At 47.1% G+C, this 26,796-nt stretch overlaps 1 protein-coding gene across 2 annotated transcripts in view; it reads left to right on the forward strand.

Moving 5' to 3' along the window:
• The window catches only part of cep350 (centrosomal protein 350), a 173,107-nt gene that overhangs the window by 57,464 nt on the left and 88,847 nt on the right, over window positions 1-26,796 (forward strand). For both annotated transcript variants that reach the window (XM_067990822.1, XM_067990823.1), the window contains exons 8-13: window positions 4,337-4,450; window positions 9,079-9,216; window positions 11,322-11,947; window positions 13,571-13,692; window positions 21,530-22,584; window positions 23,460-23,610. In XM_067990822.1, coding sequence (XP_067846923.1) covers window positions 4,337-4,450; window positions 9,079-9,216; window positions 11,322-11,947; window positions 13,571-13,692; window positions 21,530-22,584; window positions 23,460-23,610 — 2,206 coding nt within the window. The remainder of the gene's footprint in view (window positions 1-4,336; window positions 4,451-9,078; window positions 9,217-11,321; window positions 11,948-13,570; window positions 13,693-21,529; window positions 22,585-23,459; window positions 23,611-26,796) is intronic.

Below are 26,796 nucleotides of genomic sequence, written 5' to 3' on the forward strand. Positions count from 1 at the left end.
ATTCCTTCACTCAGAGGGTTGTGAATCTTTGGAATTCTTTACCCCAGAGGGCTGTGGATGCTCAGTAGTTGAATATATTCAAATTTGAGGTGGATAGATTTTTGGACTCTAAGGGAATCCAGGGATATGGGGGATCAGGCAGGAAAGTGGAGTTGAGGTAAAAGATCAGCTATGAATTATTGAATGGCGGAGCAGGCTCGAGGGGCCGTATGGCTTACTCCTGCTCCTATTTCTTATGTTCTGAAAAGCCCTATTATTTTCCACTTGATCTTCTGTCAATACCTGGTAGTTTTGAATGTATATCGAATTAAAATATCAAGCATGGTTATGCCGCACTGGTCAATACAGCGCACTGCTTCCTTAGACAAATGGTTAAATAACCCCAAACCATATAACAAAAGGAGAAATCCTTTCCTGTTCATTGAGCCACATACTTGGAATGTAACTGTCACTGTGGATAGTAAAACCACAGTGATTAGCTTTTATTCTGGCTCCTGCCGACACTTTAGTTGGTGGTGTATACATTTTGTATTTCCCCCATTTCAGGTCTCTTGGTGTTGCCAAGCCCTCTTCCAATGTGGTTCTGCAACTAGTGCCTAGAGCTTCAGGGCCTGGGGACCCTCACTTCTTCCCACCCCCTTGCAGGAAAGCACCTGCTCGCCACGGAATAGCTAAGATCTGGAAGTCAGCACCCGGTGAATCAGGGTATATTGTGATATGCGGTGCACGGATGACTTTTTGCAGCCAGCTGGCCTCGGTGTCCCTGGGTGTGGAGGGAAAAATGTTGGAGTCCTGCTCCTGATTGTTCCCGATTGCTGTTCTCCTGCTGAACATTGTTTGAAAATAGGATTGGACTTGTGATGTTCCCCCGCCCCACTGTGAAATAGCCCATTGATATCCATCACCCAAGCTCATACAAGAAGAATCGTTGCTTGGGAAGGCAGCTGGTGCCATGGAACTGTACCCCAGTAAGAGTCAGTATATTCAAGATGGGCAGGGGGACAGAACTACTTTCATAATCTGTCACTGCTCCCTTTCTGCATAGGAACTGTCCCACTTTTGTGTTTTCTTGGAACTAGTTCACTGACATATATACACTGCATACTACTTGATTTTCAATGGAAAGCAGACTGGACAAAATTATCCCTAGAGTTTTAAAGTTACATTTAGAATAGAGCTTCATAATCCTGGGTGGTCCAATCCTGTTTCTCCTGTAGCATTTTTTTTGTTTAACTATTGTTCAAATTTGGTGCTTTGTATCATGGCTCTTCACAGGTTCCCATTTTGTGATGCATTTTGAAAAATTAATTATATCTTTGAGCAAGCTTCATTGAATAGAACACCAAAAATACATTCAAAGCAGCATCCTTGCACTGCTTTCCCTTTACATTCAGACTGGGATGTTGATCTTTGTAGGCGCAATGGGCTCCTCTTTTATACAGGGCCTCATGGAAAGTGGGATTAGCTCCCCATGGTTGTGGTGTGGATGTAGATCCATATTTCTGGAGCTGGACTTGCATGCACTGTGGAGTTCAGCTGACGGAAGGAGGTGGGGGGGGGGGATCTCCCTGGTAACTCACTCATTGGCCGACCTCTACTCAGAAAATTTAAAATATTCATGAAAAAAAAATTGCTCACATCTTCAAAACAAACAGGTAGTGTGAAAGTGTCCTTAAAAGATTCAAGAAAACTCCTGTCCCTCTGGACCAACCAATTTTTGTTCACTGTTTGGGCACTGTGATGCTAAATTAAAGTATTAATCCTGAAATTACTCATGTATTTAACCTTAAACGGCATTGAACACCAATTTTACATAATTTTTTAAAAAAAAACGAAGCCTTTACCAGTGTTTACTTGATTATTGCTTCTCCTTGATATTCTATCTTTATATTTTAGCTTTCATTTTACTCTTACCCATTTCTGCTCCTTCACTGTTTTGTTTTCTTGCTTTCCTCTGCCTCCCTGCTTCCATTGTTTGTTTTGAAGATGTGAGCAACTTTTTTTTCATGAAGAATATTTTAAATTTTCTGAGTCAATGATTTAGAGTAAATCTGGAGCACTGCTTCGAACTACACTGCGGCGGTAGGGCAACTGGACGTCGCCGTAAGCTGGCAAACAAAAAAAAAAATCTTCACCGAGGGATCAATAAATGCCCCGGATTTCTGGGGAGGGTAATGGAGACAAAAACCTGGGGAGATTGGAGGCTTTTTCTTGCCGATGCGCTTTCCTCATCTGTATCTGTTATGATTGAGTCTGGATTGTACAGATTGACATATGGCTGGGTTAATCTTTGATGAGAAGATTGCGCCAGAATCAGGAAGTGCTGCACTCAGTGAGTTAAGTACTGCATTTAAGATTGGCAGAATTTGCTTTGCAATTTTCCGTAATGACAGTGATTTATAGTAAGGGTTGGACTTGTTCGTAGCTCTAAGTGGGTCCTACAACTTAACTCATCTTCTAACATGAGTTATGCTGCAAATCAGCCGAGGGATTATATGTGACACAAAATGTCAGTGTTTGTCACTCGGAATTCAGCAGCTGCCTGCGTTAGCTGGGGAAGCAAAGACCTGGGGAGAACTTCTTGTTCAGAATGGGTGGCTTGGCTTCCTGTGGTCAAATGGCCTGCGGGCTACTTTGAAGTTGCACCTCTATTGTTTGCAGTGGAGCTGCTGTGGAGTCAGGGATGTTGCGTGCAATTTCATGTCACTGGAAGCAATCAGCAGGCAGGGAGTCCCTACTGCCCTTCAGAAAGTACATTCAAGTCATTTACAACAAAATAATACAAGACTATAATTTTAATGGACTATGAATACTAGACTTGCTGTCTCCCTCCCCTACGCAGTCTGTGCTTCAGCGGGTTATTTTACACTCTGGTTCATTGTGCATTCCTCCTTCCTCGTGCTGCTTTCATCAGTGTCTTGAGGGGGAGACTAAAAATAACTTTTTTCCAAGCTGGTGCTAAACAACGCAACACAGATTGGCTCGTGCAATTAGACTGAGGCTTTGAGTATGAAAGTGGGTCAAGGAAAGGAAGGTTTGATGGCTGCAGTTTCTGTGCCAATTTCACAGCTTTTCTGCAAGTATCGAGGCTTTAAAGACTCAAATCTTTACAATGCCCTGTTACTCCAGAAGAACTAGCCATATCAAGTCTTAATTAAGGCAGTACAGCCACAGTATTAGTGAGACCATTAGTTATCAAAAGCCACCAACTGGGCTCCGCTGATGGCTTAGCAGGTTTACGTAGCTGAACAGTCCCAGGTTTAATCTTTGGTCTGCGCTGAGTTAGCTGGGATGTCCTGGGCGAGGAGAGGTTAAACGTCTTTGGTGACCCTGGGCTCGGCTGGAGAAAGTTAACCAGTGTTCTTGCTGATTGCTATCCAGTGATCTACCTGGAAGCTCCCTGCAGTTGAATGGCCTGTTCACTCGGGACCAGAGGGTTATTAGCACCTGTGGAACTGTACACCGGTTAAGTTGACACCTTTGGCTGGTGGGGGGGCATGGAAGGAGTGGGGGAGGAGGGAGAGAGAGAGAGAATTAGCGATTGGGAAATCCTCTCTTCCCCCCCACCCCCACCCCCACCCCAAGCAAAGGCACCAGTCCGTCAGCCCGATGGCCTTTTTATGTTGTATAATTTAATTAGTTCATGGTGCCACATCATCCTATTTAGACTGTGGGTGGATTTGGCAATAACAAGACAGCTGTTCATTTAAAGCAGCTGCACATGCATTCCTGTCCTATACGGGCTAGGAGGTCAGACTGCCGTGGCCGGACACATAATGGACCCAATGGTAACTGCAGCTTCCCAGAGCTATTTCAGCTTTGCACTGGTGACACTTTTAATCTGGCACACAGCAAAACTGCTGCTTGTAGGTTTTGGTGCCTCCAGAAAGAGCGTTGAGTCCTTTATACTAGTGGCTGTGCTTTTTCTGTTGGATGCAATCCTGTAATATAAAAGAGTACAATGGAAATAAAATAAAAATGTTAATGCTTTAATGTTTATGCAATTGCAGGGGTTGAAATGGTTTGTAAGGAGCCTGTACAAGCCGTCCATATGTGATCAGTGAGATTTCAGCATCCACAGTTACATCAAACCAGTTACACTCCTGTTATCACTTATAAACATACTGGTGGCTGTTTAATGGACCGATGTCAATTGATCCCGATTGTTAAAGATGCTTTAAAACAATTATTGATTTTAATAAAATTGTAAAGTGTAATTTATGCTCGTGTGCCAGTTACACAGATTACTTGAGATAAGTTGTGGTTAAGTGAAAGTGTCATTTGCCATGTGTGGTGTCTACAGTGGTGAACTCTTTTTACTTTCCACTGTTGACAGAGAGCAGTAAGTTGAAGGAAACTGCATGTGAAAAAACCAAAGAGAAGAGAATCACTAAACCTGTGCGGAAAGTGCAGAAAATAGCTCGATCGCCGAGCCCCGACACTAAACCAAGTGAGTAAACCATACTTTCTGTTTAGGGGCACTGACTAACTTTTGTGCTCTTTGCAGACCATATATATCAGGCTAAACTATAAATGTAATCGCTGCGAGCCATAAATTTATACAGAAGCAAAATGGATCAGACAAAATAGCACTACAGTATTTAACTTTCACAGATACTTAACAGCATATCGGAAACTAAATTAAAGCAGAATTCTTGGTCCTTTTACAGAGGCCTTTAACTGAATCTTATATTAGCTTAAAATGTGTTTTAGTTCCATGGAACTTAGGCTCACCACTGTGAAGTGACTCGGATTCCACTGAATTTAAAAATAAAGCCAAATCCCTGTTGTGTTCGTCCCAGTTTGAGCAGCCCCTAGATACCGATGTAAGCCTAGATTGATCAAAGACACAATGGAGGGTTTGCTCACAGTCCATGTTCATGAGCACTGACGACCCAGGAACTGCTTGTGCTGACAAAATGTGAACCAGCAGTTTTTGATGGCCTACCCATAGCCATTAATGTTCACTGAACTTGAAATCTTAGACACCTGCCTGATCGGAATCGACAATAAGATAAAACATGGTCCACTAGCGGTTCCTTCATTTGTTTTTCTATAGTTCACAAGTTACCGGAGCATTTCAAGAGTCATAGTTAACGTAGACTGATTTAAGATTTCGATCACAAGTGACCACTTGCTGCAGATGGACACATCTATGTACACCTGGCACAAACACAATTTGTTTGCGTTGGGGATGTAAAGGGTGGCCCTGGGTGGTGCGGGGGGAGGTGGCCCTGGCTGGTGGGTGGTGCGGGGGGGGGGGGGGGGGGGGAAGGTGGCCCAGGCTGGTGGGTGGTGCGGGGGGGGGGGGGGGGGGATGGTGGCCCAGGCCCAGGCTGGTGGGGGGGAAGGTGGCCCTGGCTGGTGGGTGGTGCGGGGGGGAAGGTGGCCCTGGCTGGTGCGGGGGGGTAGGTGGCCCTGGCTGGTGGGTGGTGCGGGGGGGGAAGGTGGCCCAGGCTGGTGGGGGGGAAGGTGGCCCTGGCTGGTGGGTGGTGCGGGGGGGAAGGTGGCCCTGGCTGGTGGGTGGTGCGGGGGGGGAAGGTGGCCCAGGCTGGTGGGGGGGAAGGTGGCCCTGGCTGGTGGGTGGTGCGGGGGGGAAGGTGGCCCTGGCTGGTGCGGGGGGGTAGGTGGCCCTGGCTGGTGGGTGGTGCGGGGGGGGAAGGTGGCCCAGGCTGGTGGGGGGGAAGGTGGCCCTGGCTGGTGGGTGGTGCGGGGGGGAAGGTGGCCCTGGCTGGTGCGGGGGGGTAGGTGGCCCTGGTTGGTGGGTGGTGCGGGGGGGAAGGTGGCCCTGGCTGGTGCGGGGGGGTAGGTGGCCCTGGTTGGTGGGTGGTGCGGGGGGGAGGTGGTGGCCCTGGGTGGTGCGGGGCGAGGTGGCCCTGGCTGGAGTATACTGGACCAGAAGTGATGATGTCACTCCATTTTGCCATCCTCTCTGACCTCCAGTGACTGTCCTTCTGAGTATAGCTGTTATCGGGGACTCACTGCATGGAAAATTAGGTATAAACCTGTGTCCTATTTCTTAGCTCTTGTGCATTGAGGCAGCAATATGCTACATCACCACTCTGCCTGCAAAGTATTGTGTTTTTTTTCAAACTAAGTATTATTGTACTTGTTTAAAGTGTAGTGTAGCATCCCTTTGGGATCTGTCCCTGATCCCCGTGTTTGTTCCTTCCATGTCACACAGAGTTTCTTAAAGTAACCTCTGTCAGGCAAACCTGCATGGCATGCAGTCTGCGTGCTAAATATAGCAGAAGGGCTGCAGCAGTGAGCTGGAGTCTTCTGCTGTCTTGCCTTTGTGCAGCCGCTGGGGGTAGGGGAGAGACTGGGGGAGGGGATTTGCTGCACTGCCTGACACTAGTTATGGATGGCTCATCAGCACTTCCTAAAAATAACCTCACAGCTGAAAGAAAGCAAGCATGAGGCTCTGCTTTTAACCGCTCCTTGCTCTTGGGCTGAGCTCTGGAGATAATTTTCCCAAGCAATTCGTAGTATATTCACTCATTGATAGTAATTAGGTCATTCCTCTGCCAATTATATGCAGAACGCTCACTAACAAATTATCTACCATGACCATCTAATTTCACACTCACCAGACCCACCCCCACCCCCCCCCCCAAATCTAATTATACCTGACGCACAGAATCGGTGGAGGGGGGCCGGAATGACGGAGCTGTGAGGGGAAGGACCCCAACCCATATCTGCCTGCCATTCCCCAGCCCCTCTACCTCAATTCTCAACACAACCCAGCCTGCCTGGATGATGGTCTTGCTGGTGTCAGAATTTGACACCCTGAGTTTCTCGGGAAAGTACTGTTAAGAGGGGTGGGTGCTGCAGTTGGATGAATTAAATGTCAGCTAGGCTCACCGGTAATACTGTCGCCTCTGAGTCAGAAGGTCGTTGGTTCAGGCTCCACCCCAGGACTTCAGCAACTAATCTAGGCTGGCACTTAAAATGCCTTGCTGAGGGAGTGCCTCGTTGTTGGAGGTGGCAGCTCTCAGACGTGACATTAATCTGAGGCCGTCTGCATGTTCAGGTGGACTATTTGAAGAAGAGCAGGGGAGTACTCCCAGTGACCTGGCAAACGTCGTTCCCTCAACAAACACTACACAAAATACAGATTAACTGATCATCAGTCTCACTGCTCTTTGTGATACTACGCTGAGCACAAATTGGCTGCTGTGCTGTCTTTGCCTACATAACAATAGTAATTTGTTGGCTGAATGTGCTTTGGGACATCCTGAGGACATGAAAGACACTAGAAATGTAAGTTTGTCCATTCTCTAGAAGTATTGAAGTCTGTGTTATCGATGCTGGCATAGCTTTGTCGTCAGTAGGGTTTACTTGCTTTCAGTCGACATAGCGAGCTGTTCAATCCCAATATCAAAAACTTACAATTTGATAGTTCCCATCATGTAGCTCTGAGAGAGCTTTACAAGGGACTGAGGAGAACTGCAAGTAGGAGACGGGATAGATGAAATGGAAAACTGAAAACATGATGAAAGAGAAGGGTTTAGGAGGCTTTTGAAAGAAAGGAGGGAGATAGTAATGCACAGTGGTTTGAGGGAGAGTTCCAAAGAGTGGGGGTGTAGTGACAGTGGAGAATGAACAGTAATAGAGAGAGAGAGAAGCTGAGACAAAATACTAGAGAAGATCTCTTGGATAAAGAGAGGGAAACTGGAAGGATTTGGAAACAAGCACCTTGAAGTCATTGTGTTGGGCAACAGGGTGCCATGGAGATTGAGAAGAGCAAGAATAGTGGATGAGTTTGTGTGTGAGGGGACTCTGGCACAGACTTCAGAATTAAGAGGGATTTATGGAGTGGGGGATGGAGCGGCAGAGGTGGGGGTGCGGTGGAGGTTGTTGAGGGTGTTTGAAAAATGATTTGAAGAACTTGCATTTCTATAGCACCTTTCATGACTTCAAGATGTCCAAAAGCACTTTACAGCCAATGAAGTACTTTTGAAGTGTAGTCACTGTTGTAATGTAGAAAACGTGGCAGCCAATTTGCGCACAGCAAGATCCCACAAGCAGCAATGTGATGATCAGATAATTTATTTTAGTGATGTTGGTTGAGGGATAAACATTGGCCAGGACACCGGAGAGAACTCCCCCTGCTCTTCTTCCAATAGTGCCGTTGGACCTTTTAAGTCCACCTGAGAGGGCAGAATCTCAGTTTATCGTCTCATCCAAAAGACGGGCACCTCTGATGATGTGGCACTCCCTCAGTACTGCACCGGGAGTGTCAGCCTGGATTATGTGCTCAGATCTCTGGTGTGGGACTTGAACCCACAACTTTCTGGCTCCAAGGTGAGAGTGTTACCCACTGAGCCACGGCTGACACTTAGAGTTTTGGTAGAGGAGGGAGACGTAGAACTAAGTAGGAAATGTTCTGGAGGTGGAAAAATGCAATCTTGGCAGCTGGTTGGATTTGGTATGGGAGGGACAGTGTAGGGTGAACTAGAATAGCGAGGCTGCTTGCTGCCGGGTTCAGCCTAAGTGGACAGCTGAAGATCATGGAGCCAGAGGTGTGTAGGTGTTAGTGGGAATTGAAAAGGGTGACTTTGGTTTCGGCATCACTGAACTGAAGGAAATTTCAGCTCACCTTGATGTTGGATAACTGACTGAGTTGGGGATTGAAGTGAAGGCAGAGTGAACATGATGGGGAATGGGAAGAGAGGATTTCTGGAGATTAGCAGGGCTTGTATGGGAGTGCAGAAGTTGGAGGGAATTGGTAGATTTCTGTGACGAACAGGAACATCAGATAGTATTTCTGAATATACCCCGGCTAGTGCCTTTGGCTCACAAGCATCAGCCTTTACAGAGGGCCTGATGTGATGAAACTACAGAAAGCTTCAGGTTATAAATCTATTGCTGGGAGGAACTTGTTGGCTGTCACTACAACTTGTAGAGTTGGATTTTGATAATTTGTGCACCGTGCCAGAGAGTGTGCTTTGACAATGATTTGTGCAGACTTCTTTGCAGAATGAGCAGTTTGTCATTGCCGAGTTAATGTTAAATTATTCAAAGACTCGGTTCTCAGGAGTGCAAATTGTAGATGCTGTTCTTTGTTTTTTTCAGGTGCCCATGTTATCAGCACAGCCTCCTGGCGTGAAGGCCAGAAGCTGGTGAAGATGGTGCTGGGACCTGCACCTAAGACGGTGAAGGAAAACGAGGTGGCCTCCAGCCCAAGAGCTGGGAGAGAGAGTTCCAGGCCAGGTGAGTAGCTGACCAATGCTCAAACCTCCTGTTCTCAGCTGGTGCTCTGACATGTTGACCGGTGCCAGTTAATGGAATCAGATCTGGTAACGAGAGATAATTTAGTGGTCATTAACCTGTGTGCAGTAAATGCTGTGATTGGCCTCGTCAACAGTGCATAAATCTGCATGGGGTCCAGCTGACCTTGTTTAGCTGTGTTTTGGTTTTTGGAGTGAGATGCATTTAAAATAAGGTTAAATCAAAATGAGCAACAAGCCTGCTCTCACTAACATTGCTTGCTGCAACCTGTCCTACAATTCACGAGAACGGTTCTTAAGTTCTTTTCTGTAACATTCACCTCTTCTTTCTCCACCCACCCCCCCAAAAATATTCTGAGCAACAGGTGAAGCCTGTGATGTTAGATGTAGCATGCATTTGATCATTTAAGTGTTTAGTTAAAGCCTTAACACTTCAGGCGTCTGGTGTTAAAACATCCAATTCCGCTAATTGCAGAAATCTAGGTTGGTGCAGCATTTTAATTGACATTTCTAAAAAAATACGCAGTACTTGTTTGGGTTTTAGAAATGGCAAAAGGACATGAATTCTAACAAAGCCCATCCTTTCCTAACTCAACCCAATTATCAGTTGCTTTACTGTTACTTGGTCTCTCTCGAAGTGTATCTCATAGCTTCTTCAACACGTCAGTGGTCTCCTGTCATTACTTGCTTCAATGGCTTGAAAACAAATTTCACCTGACTTACTTTCTTGCTTCTCACTTTCAACCGTGTCCCCTGGTATTTGAACACTTCAACACAGTGAACAGTATCTCTTGGTCAACTTTAACAAGTGAACAGGAGCTGGCCGATGTACTTCCCTCTTCCCCCCAAAGATAAGGGACGCAGACTTATTGCATCACCCTCCCAGCTGTGATCAGCAAACTCAGCACAGAGCAGGAACCCAACCCGAGATCTGCATCACTCAGTACGATTCCAGCCCACTGAGCCAGCAGGGTTCACTGTCGTTATACTTTATATCAACTAATTAAATATCATCATTGACTCTATTAGAGTATTGCACTTATCTGAGAATAGAATGATCAGATTGAGACACTTGATAGTTTGAGCATCCTGCAGTCCAATTATGATGAACTAAAAAGGGATAATGGGGTTGGTGAGGGGTACGTTTTAACAAGCTGGGAGGTATGAAGTCAGACCTGGCTTTCTGCTTATCCTCTCTACAATGGCATGACATGGAGTGGCCCAGTGCATCCTGGAGTAGCTCTGTTGGAAAGAGTGTGAGGCCCATGACCTCAGACCGGTCTGAGAGCAGCCTGACCCCCAAAAAACCACACTACCCACTGCGTTAACCTGCACCCTTGGACTCCTGCAGGTAGCATGTCCACATATCAGTCTGCCCCTTTTTTTTTCTTTAGTCTTCAGCTGTTACTGGATGGAACCAGTTGTTGTTTCCAATAGAACCACTGTGGACAGCTCCCCATCTGTAATGTTACGGCGTAGCCAAGCAGGGAAGGAGGCACAACCCTCGGCAGAGGAAAATGGATGGGGTGGTTGGGAGAAGAAGTAATTTTATTAGTACCTGTTTTGCTATAAAATAGGGAAGTACTTTAAATAAAAAGAAATCCTCTGTAGACACTCTCCTGTACCGTTTCCTGGTAATAGTTGTATGATATTGTCTCAGAACCTAATTTGTTACAGAGCAAAATGATGGAGTGAATTGAATGACAATACTGTCTGTTGACAGTATCCCCTCTGTTTTGACTCAGCACTGCAGCTGATTATCACTAACATCGATTTTGGTTTGAACGTTGTTTGAATCAGCTGGTACTGAGCGAGTGCAAGGCTGTAATTGAATCTCATATCTAAGTCACTCTGCTCCACTCTTGTGCTCAGATATTTGAACCTCTCAATTATATTGTTCTCAGCCGTACCTAAGTCTGTAACCCTTTGAAGGTTTTCTAGTATGTTGCCATAGTAAAATCTCATGCGTGTGATACAGGGGATTGAATACCGTGATCTGTGCAAAGCTGTCCTCCCTGTATTCATAAATGTAGTAATCTCCACTCCATCTCCTTTAAAGGTGATTTTTTTTTTGCACCCTCTCTGCAGGCAATACTACAAGAGCAAACTCGGACACCAGGCTCGAAGCTTCCAGGAAATCGAGGCCCAGAAGTTCTGAGCGGCGGAGAGCCCAACAGCAGCCAGAGACTGACCGGAGAAAGGAAGAGGGGCAGTCCAACCTGGACGTGCTGAATACACACGTACTGCCAGCGGAAGTACGAGGGATCCTCGATGACCTACAGCTCGAGGTATCCCGTCAAGATGCAGAAGAAAAGGCGGGTTTGGAAGATGGCAAAAAGGCGCTAGGAGCCCGGGCCTCCTCGAGGAGCACGAGCCCGGTTAAAAGGAAGCAGGAGAAGGCCAATCACAGCACGGAAATGCAGCTGAAAAGGCTGCGGCATTACGACGCAGAGGAGGTACGGCAATACATCGCCCGTCAGCAGGTAGAGAGGAAGAAGAGGCAGACTGAGGAGAAGAAAGCCCAGAAGGAAGCAATGGAACAAAAGAACAAACGTCTGCAAGAGCTCTACAGGAAACAAAAAGAAGCCTTCTCGAAGCCCAGGCCGGAACCCGTGTGCCAGAAGCGTTTACAGGAGACGTTCTCGAAATATGTATCTGAGCCAGCGAGGTTCGATGAGCCGTCTCACCTCCAGCCAGCCCTGGAGGACAGACAGGTGACCATTTTCTTTTTGCGTATACCTGATCTTCACCCTACCATTGGCGGCCGTGCCTTCAGCTGCCTAGGTCCTGAGCTCTGGAATTCCCTCCCTAAACCTCTCTGCCTCTCTCTCCTTTTAAGACACTCGTTAAAACCTGCCTCTTTGACCAAGCTTTCGGGCACCTGGCCTAATATCTCCTTATGTGGCTCGAGTTCGAATTTTGTTTGATGACCCTCCTGTGAAGCACCTCGAGCCGTTTTACTATATTAAAGGCGCTATATAAATGCAAGTTGTTGTTGTAGAGTTGCCCTATTCAAGTTTCTGTAATTAAGAATCTCCCTAAGTTCAGCCGACAGTGATGCATAGGGAAGGCCGCAAAGCAACGCAGTGGGAGGGAGAGCAGAGCCCTGGAGGATTCCTGAGCTGGTGGAAAGTCAGAGAATGCAGCACAGGTAGTAATTTGAAAGCATATTGCAAAGCTATGAACTAAAATTTCATGCAAGGCCTTGTAATAAGATGTAGGATTGCACAGTGCCAGACCCTTTTGAAGACTTTGGATAAGTGTAAATTTAAATTATCTGTATTAAATTTGTTGCTGTCAGGCAGCAGGTGTGAGGTGCCGTTTAACCAGCTGTGTTGCTGTTGATTGTAGAATCAGATATAACAACAGCTTGTTTATATATAGTCTTTAATGTAGAAAAATATCCCATGGTACTTCACAGGAGCATAATCAGACAAAAATTGACACCGAGCCAAAGGAGGAGACATTAGGGTAGGTGACTAAAAGCTTGGTCAGAGGTAGGTTTTAAGGAGCATCTTAAAGGAGGAGAGAGAGCTGTAGAGGGAATTCCAGAGTGTAGCTGCAGAGAGGTTGAGGAGAGATCGTACATCATGGTCACGGTCATAGAGCATGGCACTCGTGGCTTTGATTAGGGTCGTTTCACTGCTATGGCAGGGGCAGACACCCGATTGGAGAGGTTCATACGTGGAGTTGCGGGAAAGATGGGCCTGCATTGGGGAGGCGACGACATGGTTCAAGACCTTTGGAGAGGAAAGGGAAGTTGGAGCTGTGGGGTAAGAGGAAAACATTTACAGTATCAGCTAGCATGGGGCCCAGGAAGGGAAGTTAGGTGGTCAGCGAGAATGGGGTTGGGAGCAGGAGTTGTTCTTGCAAAATGAGCTTGGAGAGGGCATGAGAGGAGATAGAGAAACGAGAGAAAGACAAGGATTCAGGGTCGGGGCAGAGGGGGAAGGGGGAGTGGGGTTGTGCCAGAAGTAGCTGAATGGATGGTCTCATTTCTTATTGACAAAAGTCCACGAGTTCCTTGAACTTGTTGGCGGAGGGGGCGGGCGAGGGATTTAAGGAGACGGTTGGTAGTGGAGAAAAGGAGCCGGGGGTTAACTTTGCATTCCGGGAAGATCCTGGAATAGTGAGCAGTTATGGGCGAGGAGAGCAGGGCTCAATAGAGTTTGATGTGGTCCAGCCAGATCTGGTGATGGATGGCTAAACCAGTTGTGTGCAAGACGTGCTCAAGCCTGTCACATAATGAGTTGTATGCTATTAAGAGGTAGCCTTTGACGGTGTTTTACATATTTGTTTGGTCTTTAGATTAAATGTTTTCTGTTGACTTTGTTCAGCCAAGGACAGTCTACCAGCCTTCAGGAGAATCTGACAAAGAGAACAAAGGTCAGGAGCGGCCCCTTAGCGCCTCGTCGAGCAGCGACATGTCTCTCTCCGAGCCTCAGCAGCCTCCAGGCAGGTAAGAAGACACGTTGTAACTTTCTGAGGGTATTTCAACCAGTGCATCCTTTCTGCGATCAAAAACTGCCCCAGAGCTGAACTGTACGCAGCCTCCTTTCAAATGGCTATAATCTATAACTCCACTCAAAAACAAAGTTAGAGAGTGTGACGTACAATCCAGGCATGTATGAAAAAAAAAATCAAGATGAGAAACGTCCCATCAATGCTTGCCCCTCGAGTACTCTAGCTCACATCTTCTTGCATCCAGTTGCTTTCTGAACATTCCTAATGTCTTTAATTCTGCAACCCTGCATTATGTCAAGTATTTATAAAACAAAACTAATACCTACTTTCAGTTTATTTTTAACTGATTTCGATTCACGTTCTCTCTTCCTGCTGGCCTAACGTCTTGAGTTCACCATATCTGTACCAGTTCGCAGAATAGTGTCATTTGGTCTGGGAGCTCTGCTTCCTGTTACAGCAGCTCCCTGTTCATTGAATGAGCCCAGTGCACTGGCCTCAACCACCTTTCCCAGCAGCCTACTCTGATCATCCTGTGTGCAAATAAATACCACCGGGCGTGTCTCGAAATTTCACTGATCCTATGCCCTCTTGTCTTGCTGTCTTGGGGTATCAAGGTATTATTTTTAGGTTTACTTAAGTCTCTTTATCTCCTAAAGGTCCCTTGAGATGCCTGCTTTTTGAGGCTGATGAGCCGTAGCTTGTATAATTCCTCATAACTTTTATTCTGACACCAGAGATCAGTCTCATTATACTTTTCTGTATTGCCTTAAGCTGCAGCGATCAAAACTCTATCTCAGGTTTGCCTTGGTATTTATTTGTACAACTTCCTCAAAACGGCCATCTCTGCTTCACACATCTCCTGCCTTGTCTCTTTTACTCATAGGTCATCTCCTTTTCACTTGGGATGATTTTGTTTGCTTTTCTCTACACCCACTTGAAGTCAGCTGACCGACATTGTACTGGTCTGAGTGGCACATTGTAAAGCCTCAGCAAAACTCTTATAGAGTTCTCTTTGCTTTTGTAGTTGCTTCTCCAAATTTTCTCAATATTGAAAATGCCCACTCTCTCAAAGTCGTCCTGTGTTAATTCTGTTCCACTTATTGTATAGCCTGGTTACTCATTCTTTCTCCCACTGCGCAGTGCTGTACACATGCAGATGCTGGGGATCTTTATTGCACGTTTGTAATGTAAGTTTTTCGGCAAATTTGACACTGAACCACCTAAGGAGATATTAGGACATGTGACTTTATACTTGGTCAAACAGGTAGGTTTTAAGGAGGATCGTAAAGGAGGGGAGAGAGGCAGAGAGGATTACAACAACAACTTGTCTTTAACGTAGTAAAAAGTCCCAGGAGTTTCACAGGAGCGATTATCAAACAAAATTTGACACTGGGCCACATAAGGAGGTATTAGGACAGGTGACCAAAAGCTTGGTCAAAGAGTTAGGTTTTAAGGAGCATCTTAAAGGAGGGGAGAGAGGTGGAGAGCTTTAGGGAGGGAATTCCAGAGCTTTGGCCCTATGCAGCTGAAGGCTGAAGAATTTTTAAAATCGAGATGTTCCCGTACTGGGAGCCGATGTAGGTCAGTGAGCACAGGGGTGATGGGTGAATGGGACCTGGTGCAAGTTCAGCTGGGGGGCAGCAGAGCTTTGGATGTGCTAATGTTTATGGAGGATAGAAGATGGGAGGCCGCAAGGAGAGCATTGGAATAGTCAAGTCTAGAGGTAACAAAGGCGTGGATGAGGGTTTCAAAAGCAGATGAGCTGAGGAGGGGCGGAGACTGGCGATGTTACGGAGGTGGAAGTAGGCGGTCTTGGTGATGGAGCGGATATGGGTTCGGAAGCTCATCTTAGGATCATATAGGACGCCGAGGTTGCGAACGGTCTGGTTCAGCCTCAGACAGTGGCCAGGGAGAGGGATGGAGTCGGTGGTTAGCGAACAGAGTTTGTAGCGGGGACCAAAGACAATGGCTTCAGTCTTAATATTTAGTTGGAGGAAATTTTTGCTCATCCAGTACTGGATATCGGACAAGCAGTGTGACAAATGAGAGAGAGTGGAGGGGTCGAGAGAGGTGGTGGTGAGGTGGAGCTGGGTGTCATAAGTGTACGTGAGGAATTGATGTGCTTTTGGATAATGTCGCCGAGGGGCAGCATGGAGATGAGAAATAGGAGGGGGCCAAGGATAGATCCTCAGGGGACTCCAGAGGTAACGGTGCGGGAGCAGGAAGAGAAACTATTACAGGTGATTCTCTGGCTACGACTGGCTAGTGTAGTCCCACCCAGCTGGATGATGGAGGAGGGGTTTTGGAGGAGGATGGTGTGGTCAACCGTGTCAAAGGCTGCAGACAGGTGGAGAAGGATGAGGAGGGATAGTTCACCATGGTCACAGTCATACAGGATGTCATTTGTGACATTGATAAGGACCGTTTCAGTACTGTGGCAAGGGCAGAAACCTGATCGGAGGGATTCAAACATGGAGTTGCAAGAAAGATGGGCACAGATTTGACAGCACATTCTAAGACTTTGGCGAGGAAAGGGAAGTTGGAGATAGGGCGGTGGTCTGCAAGGACAGAGGGGTCAAGGGTGGATTTTTTGAGGAGGGGGGTGATAACGGCAGATTTGATGGGGAGGAGGACAGTACCTGAGGAGAGGGAACAGTTAACAATATGAGCTAACATGGGGGCTGGGAAGGGAAGTTGGGTGGTCAGCAGTTTAGTGGGAATAGGGTCGAGGGAGCAGGAGGTGAGATTTAGGGAGGGAATTCCAGACAAAAGGTGACACTGTATAATTCAGCTGAATGCTTAGAAATGTGTGAAATTTGGACAGAATGTTGGAGTTTAGGTGAATACAATTAGTGCCGACAGATGACTAGTCATACCTGAGTCTGCAAACCAAGAGAGTGCGGAAGGTATTCAATATCCCGTGTCATCTCTGGAGGTGACATTGCAGGCATTTAACCTGTGCTTATTCAAGTCTCTGTGCCAGCAAAGTCAATCCCTGATAACAGGAGCCCGAAACTCCTTCGGTAATGTGTGGTGTGAGCCCAGTGTGGGAAATAACGTGAGGAGTCGAGGCAAAGTGGAGGATGGAAAATAAAAAGTGCAGGAGGAAGGCGTGAGAAATAAACTCCTGACATGTTGGCTTTCAACGAGATGGTCTAGGAGCTTGGGAATGTCCTGCCTTTCTGCTTGAAGGATTTCTGGTTGCTGTACTTTTCCCAAATTTCTCCTGATGGCATTGGTAGGCTGTTTGACTGTGTGGAGCATCACAGCTCCGCCTGCGCCCCATTTATTTTCACTTTGCAGCAGGGGTCACTGGACAAGAATCAGAGGCAGGAATCCCGGCTAGTTCTCTCTTCACTCAATAGCCAGGGATGCTGAGGCTAACTATTGCCTCCCAACTGCTGTTGTCACTCGAGATTAGCAAACGCGGGACTTCACTTGCTGAGCTGTTTGGTTGCCAGCCTTCGTATATTAGTCATACCGTTGCATAACTTCCCATCACGGTTTCTAGGAAACTGCCAATGTTTGACAGTACATAGCACCATAAAGGACCTTTGCTCTTTCAATAAAAGGCTCTGCAGCTGTAATTGATGGCAAGAGTTCAAAGACAATTACTTGGCTTTACTTCAGTTTTATGTTTATTGTAATAATACGGTGATGTAAGGAAAATGACTATTTGAAATAGTTTCTTTTTAAAAAGCTTCAGATATTTTGGTGTCCAATTCTTTGGCTGCCTGTTGGCATCTTAGAAGGATTTTTAGTAGGAAGGTCAGGATGTAAAGTGAAATCTAAAATCTGAGCTAATTGTGCTCAGACTGTTGTCAATATATAATACTGAAATTTTACCCAGAGTATAAATAAATGCCCAAAAATAGATGTCCTTTGATGTGATGATGGGGTTTTTAAAAAAAAAGTTTGCCGATATGAATCAGCATGCTGACTTTCTGCCTGGGGAATTACTCAATAAGAGCTCAGTGTGCAGGTGGGTGTCTGGCAGTGTGGAGGAGGACTCCCATTCTAGTGATCAGCATCTGCTCCTGTACATTTCGAGATTCCTGTTACCTTGTCGTGGCTGTCATCTTCATACTTGGGCTGAGGGACCTGTGGCTGCTCCTTGTTGTCCACCTACATTCTGACTCCGTTTATCAGGCAGCAGCTGGAATGGGGAGCAACGATCTACTCACTGTGTCCGACCCAGAGACTGGCTTGGGGAATGCTACGTTAACCCTGCTCAAAATCCATGTATTGTTAAATATCTATGCAGTCGTAGCCAGAGAATCACCTGCAGTGGCTTGTCTTCCCGCTCCCGCACAGTTACCTCTGGAGTCCCCCAAGGATTTATCCTTGGCCCCCTCCTATTTCTCATCTACATGGTGCCCCTCAGCGACATCATCCGAAAACACAATCAGGTTCCACATGTACCCTGACGACACCCAGCTCTAACTTACCACCACCTCTCGACCCCTCCACTGCCTATAATTTGTCACACTGCTCGTCTGACATTCAGTTTTGGATATGCAGACATTTCCTCCAATTAAATATTGGGAAGACCGAAGCCATTGTCTTCGGTCCCCGCCACAAACTCCGTTCCCTAACCATCGACTTCATCCCTTTCCCTGGCCACTCTCTGAGGCTGAACCAGACTGTAACCTCAGTGTCCAATTTGACTCTGGGCTGAGCTTCCAACCCCATATTGTCTCCATCTATAAGACCGCCTACTTCCACCTCCATAACATTGCCCATCTCTGCCCCTGCTTCAGCTCATCTGCTGCTGAAACCCTCATCCATGCCTGTGTTACCTCCAGACTGGACTATTCCAATGCTCTCCTAGCCGGCTTCCCACCTACCACCCTCTGTAACTTGAGCTCATCCAACATTCTGCTGCCCATATCCTAACTCGCACCAAGTCCCGTTCACCCATCACCCCTGTGCTCGCTGACCTACATTGGCTCCTGGTCTGGGAGTGCCTCGATTTTAAAATTCTCATCCTTGTGTTCAAATCTCTCCATGGCCTCGCCCCTCCCTATCTCTGTAACCTTCTGCAGCCCAACAACTCTTCGAGATCTCTGCACTCTTCCAATTCCGGCCTTCTGAGCATCTCCGATTTCTTTCGCCCCACCATTGGCGGCCGTGCCTTCAGCTGTCTAGGCCCTAAGCTCTGAAATTCCCTCCCTAAACCTCTCCATCTCTCTACTCTCTCCTCCTTTAAGGAGCTCCTTAAAGCCTGCCTCTTTGACCAAGCTTTTGGTCACCTGTTCTAGTATCTCCTTGTGTGGATCGGTATCAATTTTTGTCTGATTACACTCCAGGGGAGCGCCCTGGGGCGTTGTACTACATTTAAAGGCGCTATATAAATGTAAGTTGTTGAAGCATTACTGCACGTTCCAGTGAGTTATTCCCTTTCAGTGCTGATTTGCATTGTGCACTGGGCAGCCTGTGTCCAACACAGCAGGCTGTATCTTTTCAAAACACAGGTACAATTCACCTCTCAATCACAGCACCAACCTTGAGATGTGAAGAATGAATGGCTGTTCTCGATAAACGGCCTCAGACAGGTTTAAATTTGTATCTCCCGCTTGCATGCGATTCTGTTAAATGCCCCTTTTTTTTGCGCCTCTGCGTATTAGTTGTTAGTCTTTGAAAGGAAAAGTAGGGGAAAGTGTCACACTTCAGATCACAAAGAATGAAGTCGTTGCAACAAGAAGTTGCTAGGTGAGTGATAAATAGAAGTACTTCCTGGATGGCCTGTCCTGGGTTTGAAACCGCCCCTTTGTAAAAGGTAAGGGTGGCTTTGAGGGAGGAAAATTCGTGATATGTTTACATTTTATTTTCCTTCCACAGAGATTAAGCAAAATCTGAGGTGAATGTCTCACCATTGTTTTGAAAGGTGTAGGTTGGGTCTATTAGCATTTTTTGGTAATTTTCTGCACTGCTGCGAAGTGGCCATGTCTCAGCATGAACCCACTTGGCTCTTGTGACTAGAGTCTTGCACCTGGCCAGTGAGGAAATAAAGAGGTAATGGAGCTTCTCACAGGAATCTTTGGGGAAGTAATTAGCATTCATTGACCTGTACGTCCTTAGGCCTTTAACCCTAAAGTCACCTTAAGTAAATTGCTGCCAGTTACAGGCGGGTGTGCTGAGAGAAACATGTCCCAGGTTTTCCGATCGGCATTGGTTTCGCACCCACAGTAACCTGTTGGAAATGAATGGGTTACTACTGGTGTTAAAGTAGTGCCGATAGGCTGCAGTGTCTGAACCTGAAGTAGCGTCAGAACTTGATCTGGTTGTGGTTTCCTCATTAGTCTCTGGGTTCCTTTACAATAGAAGAGAGTGAAAGTGCAACTGCTGCTGTCTCAAAACCCCCTTAGTCCCGGCCCCCCCTCCCACACTTCCCCTCATTAATCAGACTTTTCAGAAACATTTTGGAATATTTGTGTGAGCATTGTTCAGTTTTGGCCTGCTCTGGGAATGCAATTCGAGGAATTGAAGCCCGGGCTTCATTCACACTCTGTAATTTTTGCTTCTTGTAGTGGGTGGTGGTGTGTGTCAGCTTTACCTCTGACTTCTGAGCGGTCCGAATCGCTCCCACTCCCTGGGTTCTAGACCTTGGACTTATTTGGGGGTTGTGACAAAGTGCAGCAGACAACTGGTTTTGATGCAAGAAACTTTGACCTTTATTCAAGAGAGGAAATACAACACAACAATCTTAACACTCTAATAAAATGGGGAACACTTCGGTACACGCGAGGGAAATTACAATAGAAAGATACCTCACCCCTCCCAATCCCACTGTACTAGCTAGGTTGGACTCTAAAGGGCCAGAGATAATGCTCACCAAACGAAACCTTGACAGTAATTCACCCAGAGGTAAGTCAGAAATAGATTGTAGAGTGGAAACTTTGCGGATCTTTAGTTTTCTCCCGAGTTGGTTTTCTTTGGTCGCGGTGGCTCAATATTACCCGGTTGGTTGGTGGTAATATTCGGTTGGTTGTTTCGTAAGGCCCTTGTTGCCGCGAGTTGTCTGATGGTCACTGGGGCTGTTGCTCTGGTTTCTTCTTGTGTGTCGGCCTGCTTCTAGAGCTGCTGACCTTCCCTGCCAAACTGCCTTCCCCTCGCCTTGTTGTTTGCTGGAAACTGCTCTTCTTTCCAGACACAGGCAGAACCAAGACAAGCAGCCCACCAGAGCCAGCAAGAACGAGAGAGGGAGAGGGAGAGGGAGAGGGAGAGGGAGAGGGAGAGGGAGAGGGAGAGGGAGAGGGAGAGGGAGGTTTCCAGTTTCCACTTGTGGATGTCTCTCTTACAATTGGTCTTTGTCACTTTTAAAAAAAACACTTCATGTCTGTTTAAACAGTTCTTACAAAGTCCTTAAGAATCTTTGATGGCTTTTTGATGGTCCCTCATCATGCTGCAATTGCTTCTCCCGATGGGTCATTGTTAATCCCGATTTTAGAGCTTGTCACACAAGGCTTCCTTTTGTATCCAACCTCCTAGGTGTTAAGTTTTGCTTTAAAACAAAAACATGGCCCCACCATGTCTGCAGCAGTTGCCTCTTTCAATGGCCGACTGCCTTTCAAATTCGTGCTGAGTGTCGCCCACCTGCTGTCGGTTTTGCATTAAAACAGAGACATGTCTGAAGCAGTAATTCTCACACCTTCCAAGTGTGTGGATTGTGGATTCGTCTGGTGACCTCTCACCTATCCTTCCATTTTAGGATTATAGTCAATGGCCAAAGTTTTCCCATACTCAGGGTTTTTTAGGGGTTTTCTCAGAGTTTTGGGGGATCTGTGAATTTTGAGAATCTTACATTCTGAAATGGTGCGTTTCTTTTCCAGACATGACCACTTGGAGCCCTCCTGGATGCCGACTCGTCGGCTCAACCATGCAGCCCAGCCTGCCCTCCCTCACCCTGGGGGCAACCTCTTCTCGCACCTGCTAAACCTGGAACCTCGAGGTTTGCTGCCCAGGGATTTTGAATCAGCAGCAAAGAGGAAGGAGGCTCCGTCCAAAGGGCAGATGCCTTCCCTGCAATACCCACCCTCCGGTGCAGTGCCGTATGACTGCACAGCCGGGACACAAAAGCCCATAGCCCCGTACAAAAGCAAACTGGACCGTATCGAGGCACTAAAGGCGACAGCGGCCTCCCTCTCCAACCGGATCGAGAGCGAAGCTAAAAAGCTGGCGGGCGCAGGCATCAACTACGGAGTCGCGCAGAGCTCTGAGCATGACGTGCTCCAGGCCACGCAGGACGACGGGCGCTGGGCCAAGCCCGCCAGCCCGCCCGTCCACGACGGTGGTGAGGACGACTTCTCGCCCAGAATTCGTCGAATCCGAGGAGCCAACGCGGGGCACACGACCTACGAGGATCGACTGCCGGGCGTCGGCAATCTGTACGATTATAAAAAGCTTGGCGAGCCGCCCAGGTGCCAGGCCACCACAGCAGCCTGCACCGAGGCCAGGACTCCGGGGGCCGACAAGTGCCAGGAAGTGACCTGGGAAAACACGTACAAGAGGTCACTTGAGGCCCTGGAGCAAAACCTACAAAAGCTCAGCAGGGAGAGAAAGCAGTTTGACTCCCCCAATTCTAGTGGGGGCTCAATCAGTGAGGGGCCACTGCTGAGTGAAGGAAGTCTCTCTGAGGATGATGGCCTGCCCAGCTACAGGGACCCTATCAAATTAGCGGAAAGGTTAAGGGACAAGGATTTCTGTGCGGGAGCGCTGAGCCCCTCCAGGCCAATCGCAGAATTCCAGAAAGAAGCAGAGAGGTACCAGCCTCTTCAACTGCAGTTAGAGGGACGCAAGAGCAGAGCGCCATGGGAAGAGCTAGCCAAGGGAAGCCCTCACAGTGTGATTAACATCTTTACAAAGAGTTGCCAGTTCTATGGAAAAGGTAAGAGGCTACATATATTTCTACATGTCTGTGGCTGTAAATCTATTAATGATTACCCCCCCCCCCCCCCCCCCCGGCTCCATTTCTCTCCTCTGACTCATGCCTGGACATGGGATGTGAACACATACCCTCTGCCACCTGATTCAAGTGCTTATTGTTCATCAATGTTAACAGCTATTTGACTTACTGCGGGCATCACAGCCAAGCAGAATCCTATTCTTAACTGGTATCCCAAATGCACAGGTTCCAGCAGAAGTCACTGAACAGCGATTGGGCGTGTGAACTTTGGCTGACATCTTTCTTTCATCTCTGGCACTTGGGTTCAAACCCAGCCCAGACTTGGAGCAGAGGGAGGCCATTCAGCCCCTCGAGTCTGTTTCGCCATTCAGTGAGATCATGGCTGACCTGCATCCTAATTCCATCCACCCGCCTTGGCTCCATATCCCTAATACCTTGGCTAGCAAAAATCTATCAATCTCAGATTTAAAATTATTAATTGAGCTAGCATCTACTGGAGAGAGTTTCACACTTCCACCACCCTTTGTGTGAAGAAGTGTTTCCTAACTTCTCTCCTGAATGGCTTGGCTCTGATTTTAATGTTATGTCCGACATGCGGGAGGTGGGTGGGGTCCGAGGTCTGAAGGGGTTTGGGGTCCGACGTGCGGGAGGGGCCTGGGGCCCGGGGTCTGAAGTGGGGTGGGGTCCGGTTTCTGTATCAATGAGAGATTAGTTAGACTGTGAACAACCTGTTTATTGGCCTCGCAGTGATGGAGATTGGGTGGTGTGAGAAGGGCCTGTGTTTAGAGCGTTTCTTTGAAAGGCCTGATGGAAGTCGCTGTATGAAACTCTTGTGACACCGTGTTACCTGTTGACAGGAGGAGTGGAGGAGGATTCTGACCGAGGCTCGCCAACATTGCAGCCCCTGGTGTCTGCAGCAAGCCCTGAAGAAGTGGCTACGTATGAGGATGACTTTCTCTCCTCCCAGAGCAGCACAGGCATGAGCAGGAAGGTCCCATCGTACCAAAGGTAATGTGTAGGCAGTCATGTGAATGAGCACTGCCCTTCAGACCAAATGAAAACTCTGCTCAGATCAGTTTCCTGCACCGCCAAGCAAACTGAAATCTACTACAGCAGACACTGATCTTCGAGTGGTTTTGTTGTAAAAATGCTGAACTGCGGACATCGCAGAGGCTTCAACGTGCAGTTTAAAACACTAAGCCTGCTAGAAAGATGTAGCTGGCGAGGTTTTAATTGCTTGCCCTCTGCACAGGACTGAAAACTTAATTTCTCTTCTTTAGGAAGTAAAAAGGGTCAGGTCCAAAACGTGTGCTTATTGGAAAGCCATCAGCTGCTGTGCATTTGTAGTGAAACATCAAAAGGAAAACATTTGAGGGGAGAGATGAACATGTGAGGACGTATTTGTGGACAGACTCCCTGACACTCCTGTGCACTGGATGCACAGTAATGAAAGGCACTTGAGTCCTTGAATTTACTACTTGACGTGGGACCGAATGATGTTGATACTATGAAGTACCGGTGAAGTTTTGTCATTTGGTAAATTGTGAATTTTCACGTTAAGTTTATGTGCAGGAAGCCTGGTTGAGTTTTAAGCTGAGTGCCGACTGGATTTGCTCACCTGCAGGGCGTCAGACAATGTGATCGACAAACTATAGCAAACTTAGATGTGTGCCTTGGTGTTTTTTTGTCCAGTGAATGATTTAGTAGGAATCCTCTCAAACACTCAGTACCCTGAAGAATGCTTGAGGGTCAGTGTTCATAGAAACCAACAGCACAGAATGAGGCCATTCAGCCCATCGTGCCCGTGCTGGCTCTTTGGAAGAGCTATCCAATTAGTCCCACTCCCCCTGCTCTTTCCCCATAGTCCTTCAAGTTTTTCCTTTTGAAGTATTTATCCAGTTCCCTTTTGAAAATTACTATTGAATCTGCTTCCACCACCCTTTCAAGCAGTGCATTCCAGATCATAAGTTGCTGAGTAAAATAAATTCTCATCTCCCCTCTGGTTCTTTTGGCAATTACCGTAAATCTGTAACCTGGTTACCGACCCTTCTGCCAGTGGGAACAGTTTCTCCTTATTTATTCTATCAAAACCCTACATAATTTTGAACACCTCTATTAAATCTCCCCATAACCTTCTCTGTTCTAAGGTGAACAATCCCAGCTTCTCCAGTCTCTCCACACAACTGAAGACCCTCATCCCTGGCATCATTCTAGTAAATCTCCGCAGCTAAAAATGTTGGGGAATGATACAAATCACCAACATCCTGTGACGCTGCTGGTTTTGCTGGTAGCTCTGTAAAGTATGGTTGTTATTTTAAATTATTTTTTGAAAGCGCCCGAGAGGGATACAAATGTTGGTGCAGCTGCCAACGCCCGATCCCATGACTGGTCTCAGGCGCCTCTAAGTTTGACGTTTCTATATCGGCAGACATGCTGCTCCTTTTTCTTTTTCAATAAGAAAGACTTGTGCCTCATCGCCCTTCTGGTTCTTTTGCCAGTTACCTTAAATCTGTGTCCTCTGGTTACCGACCCTCCTGCCAGTGGGAACAGTTTCTCCCCATCTACTCTATCAAAACCACTCATAATTTACAACACATCTATTAAATACAGTGCTTTTCAAAACTTCAGGACATCCCAAAGCGCTTTACAGCCAATGAAGTGTAGTCACTGTTGCGATGTTGGAAACGTTGCACACAGCAAGATCCCACAAACAGCAATATGATAAATGCCCAGAAAATCTGCTTTGGTGGTTGGTTGAGGGACAAATATTAGCCAGGACACTAGGAGAGCTCCCCTGCTCTATGAATGGGATCTTTTGCATCTACCCAAGAGGGCAGACGGGGCTTTAGTTTAATGTGTCATGCGAAAGACGACACCACCAACAGTGCAGCACTCCCTCAGTACTGCACTGGGAGTGTCAGCCTAGATTACGTGCTCAAGTCAATAGAGTGGGACTTGAGCCCACTTCTGACTTAGGCGGGAGAGCTACCAACTGAGCCAAGCAGACACAATACGTGGTAAACCGACTCTCCCCAGTTTAATGGAGCAGGTGCAAAACAAAAGTCTCCAACAGCAGCATGTGGGACCCAGAAGAATTTAGACCCTGTCTGGAGCCAGCTGCATGGAGTTTGCCTCTTGTAGGTTGCTGCTGACATTAGATGTACCCACATTTGCAGAGTGCATAAAATGGCTAGATCAATGTAGTGTTTGAGTTGTATCACAGTCAATTGTTTTTGTATTACTGTAGCAGTATTGCAGAGGGTGTGATTATATGTGGGAGGGCTTCAGGTCAGGGCAGTATTAGAGCTGCATATCAAAACATCTAAACCCTGCAAAGGGAGCTGTTCTTTGGGAGGGAGGGGGATTGTTTTCAGAGCGAGTTAATGGCAGGATATATAGGAATGCAAAGTGTGGAGAAGAGAACTGGAAGGATTAGAAACTCCCTCAGAGATCTGAGGGCTCGCAGTTTGAGAACGGAGCCCATTTGCACTCGGTTGGCCAGTCTCTGAGTTGGGTGGGTCTCGGAGCCAGCTCTGAAATGGATCTTGCTGCCCACCCCGTAGATGCCGATCAATTTGCTGGATTTATGTTGGTATTTGGAATGGACATCTGATTCAGCAAAAGCAGCTGTCAAACCTGTCCACTTGGAATACTACACTGGGCACTGGAAACTGCTTAGAATCTGAAGCTGCCACTCGGCATGTATTTAACCAGCTGTATGTCAGGACCCGATTAAGAATTCTTGGAGCCCTGAGCACCATTAACTTCCCTCTGCACCCCTTACCACCGCCCCCGCTCTGACCCGGTCCATTAAAACACAAGTGTGTTTTACCGGGGCCCGATATCTGGCTGGAGTCCCTAGCCGCTGGCCTGTGTGTTAATCTGCCCCTGCTGTATGTAACTGGAAATGATTGGAGGGGAACGTGCAGCAGATGCAGGTGAATTTTGGCATTTGCTTCCCATTCCTCGCTGTGCTTTGCTCTACGCATTCTGTGAGCTGCTGTTGTAGAAACCTTGTCCCCGGTTTTGCTGCCTGCTGAGCTGGATGGAGCCAGGTTGTGGAGTGTGACAGCATCAGTTTTTTGTGCCCCCTGAGACCCAGAACGTTCAAGCCCACTAAAGCCCATGCTGTACAAGGTAGCTTTTTTACTGTTGCTTTTGGAGTATTTAGTTAATATTTAACCATCGACCTGC

This window comes from Heptranchias perlo, chromosome 9 (genome assembly GCF_035084215.1).
Source record: "Heptranchias perlo isolate sHepPer1 chromosome 9, sHepPer1.hap1, whole genome shotgun sequence".
Taxonomy (NCBI): Eukaryota; Metazoa; Chordata; class Chondrichthyes; order Hexanchiformes; family Hexanchidae; genus Heptranchias; species Heptranchias perlo.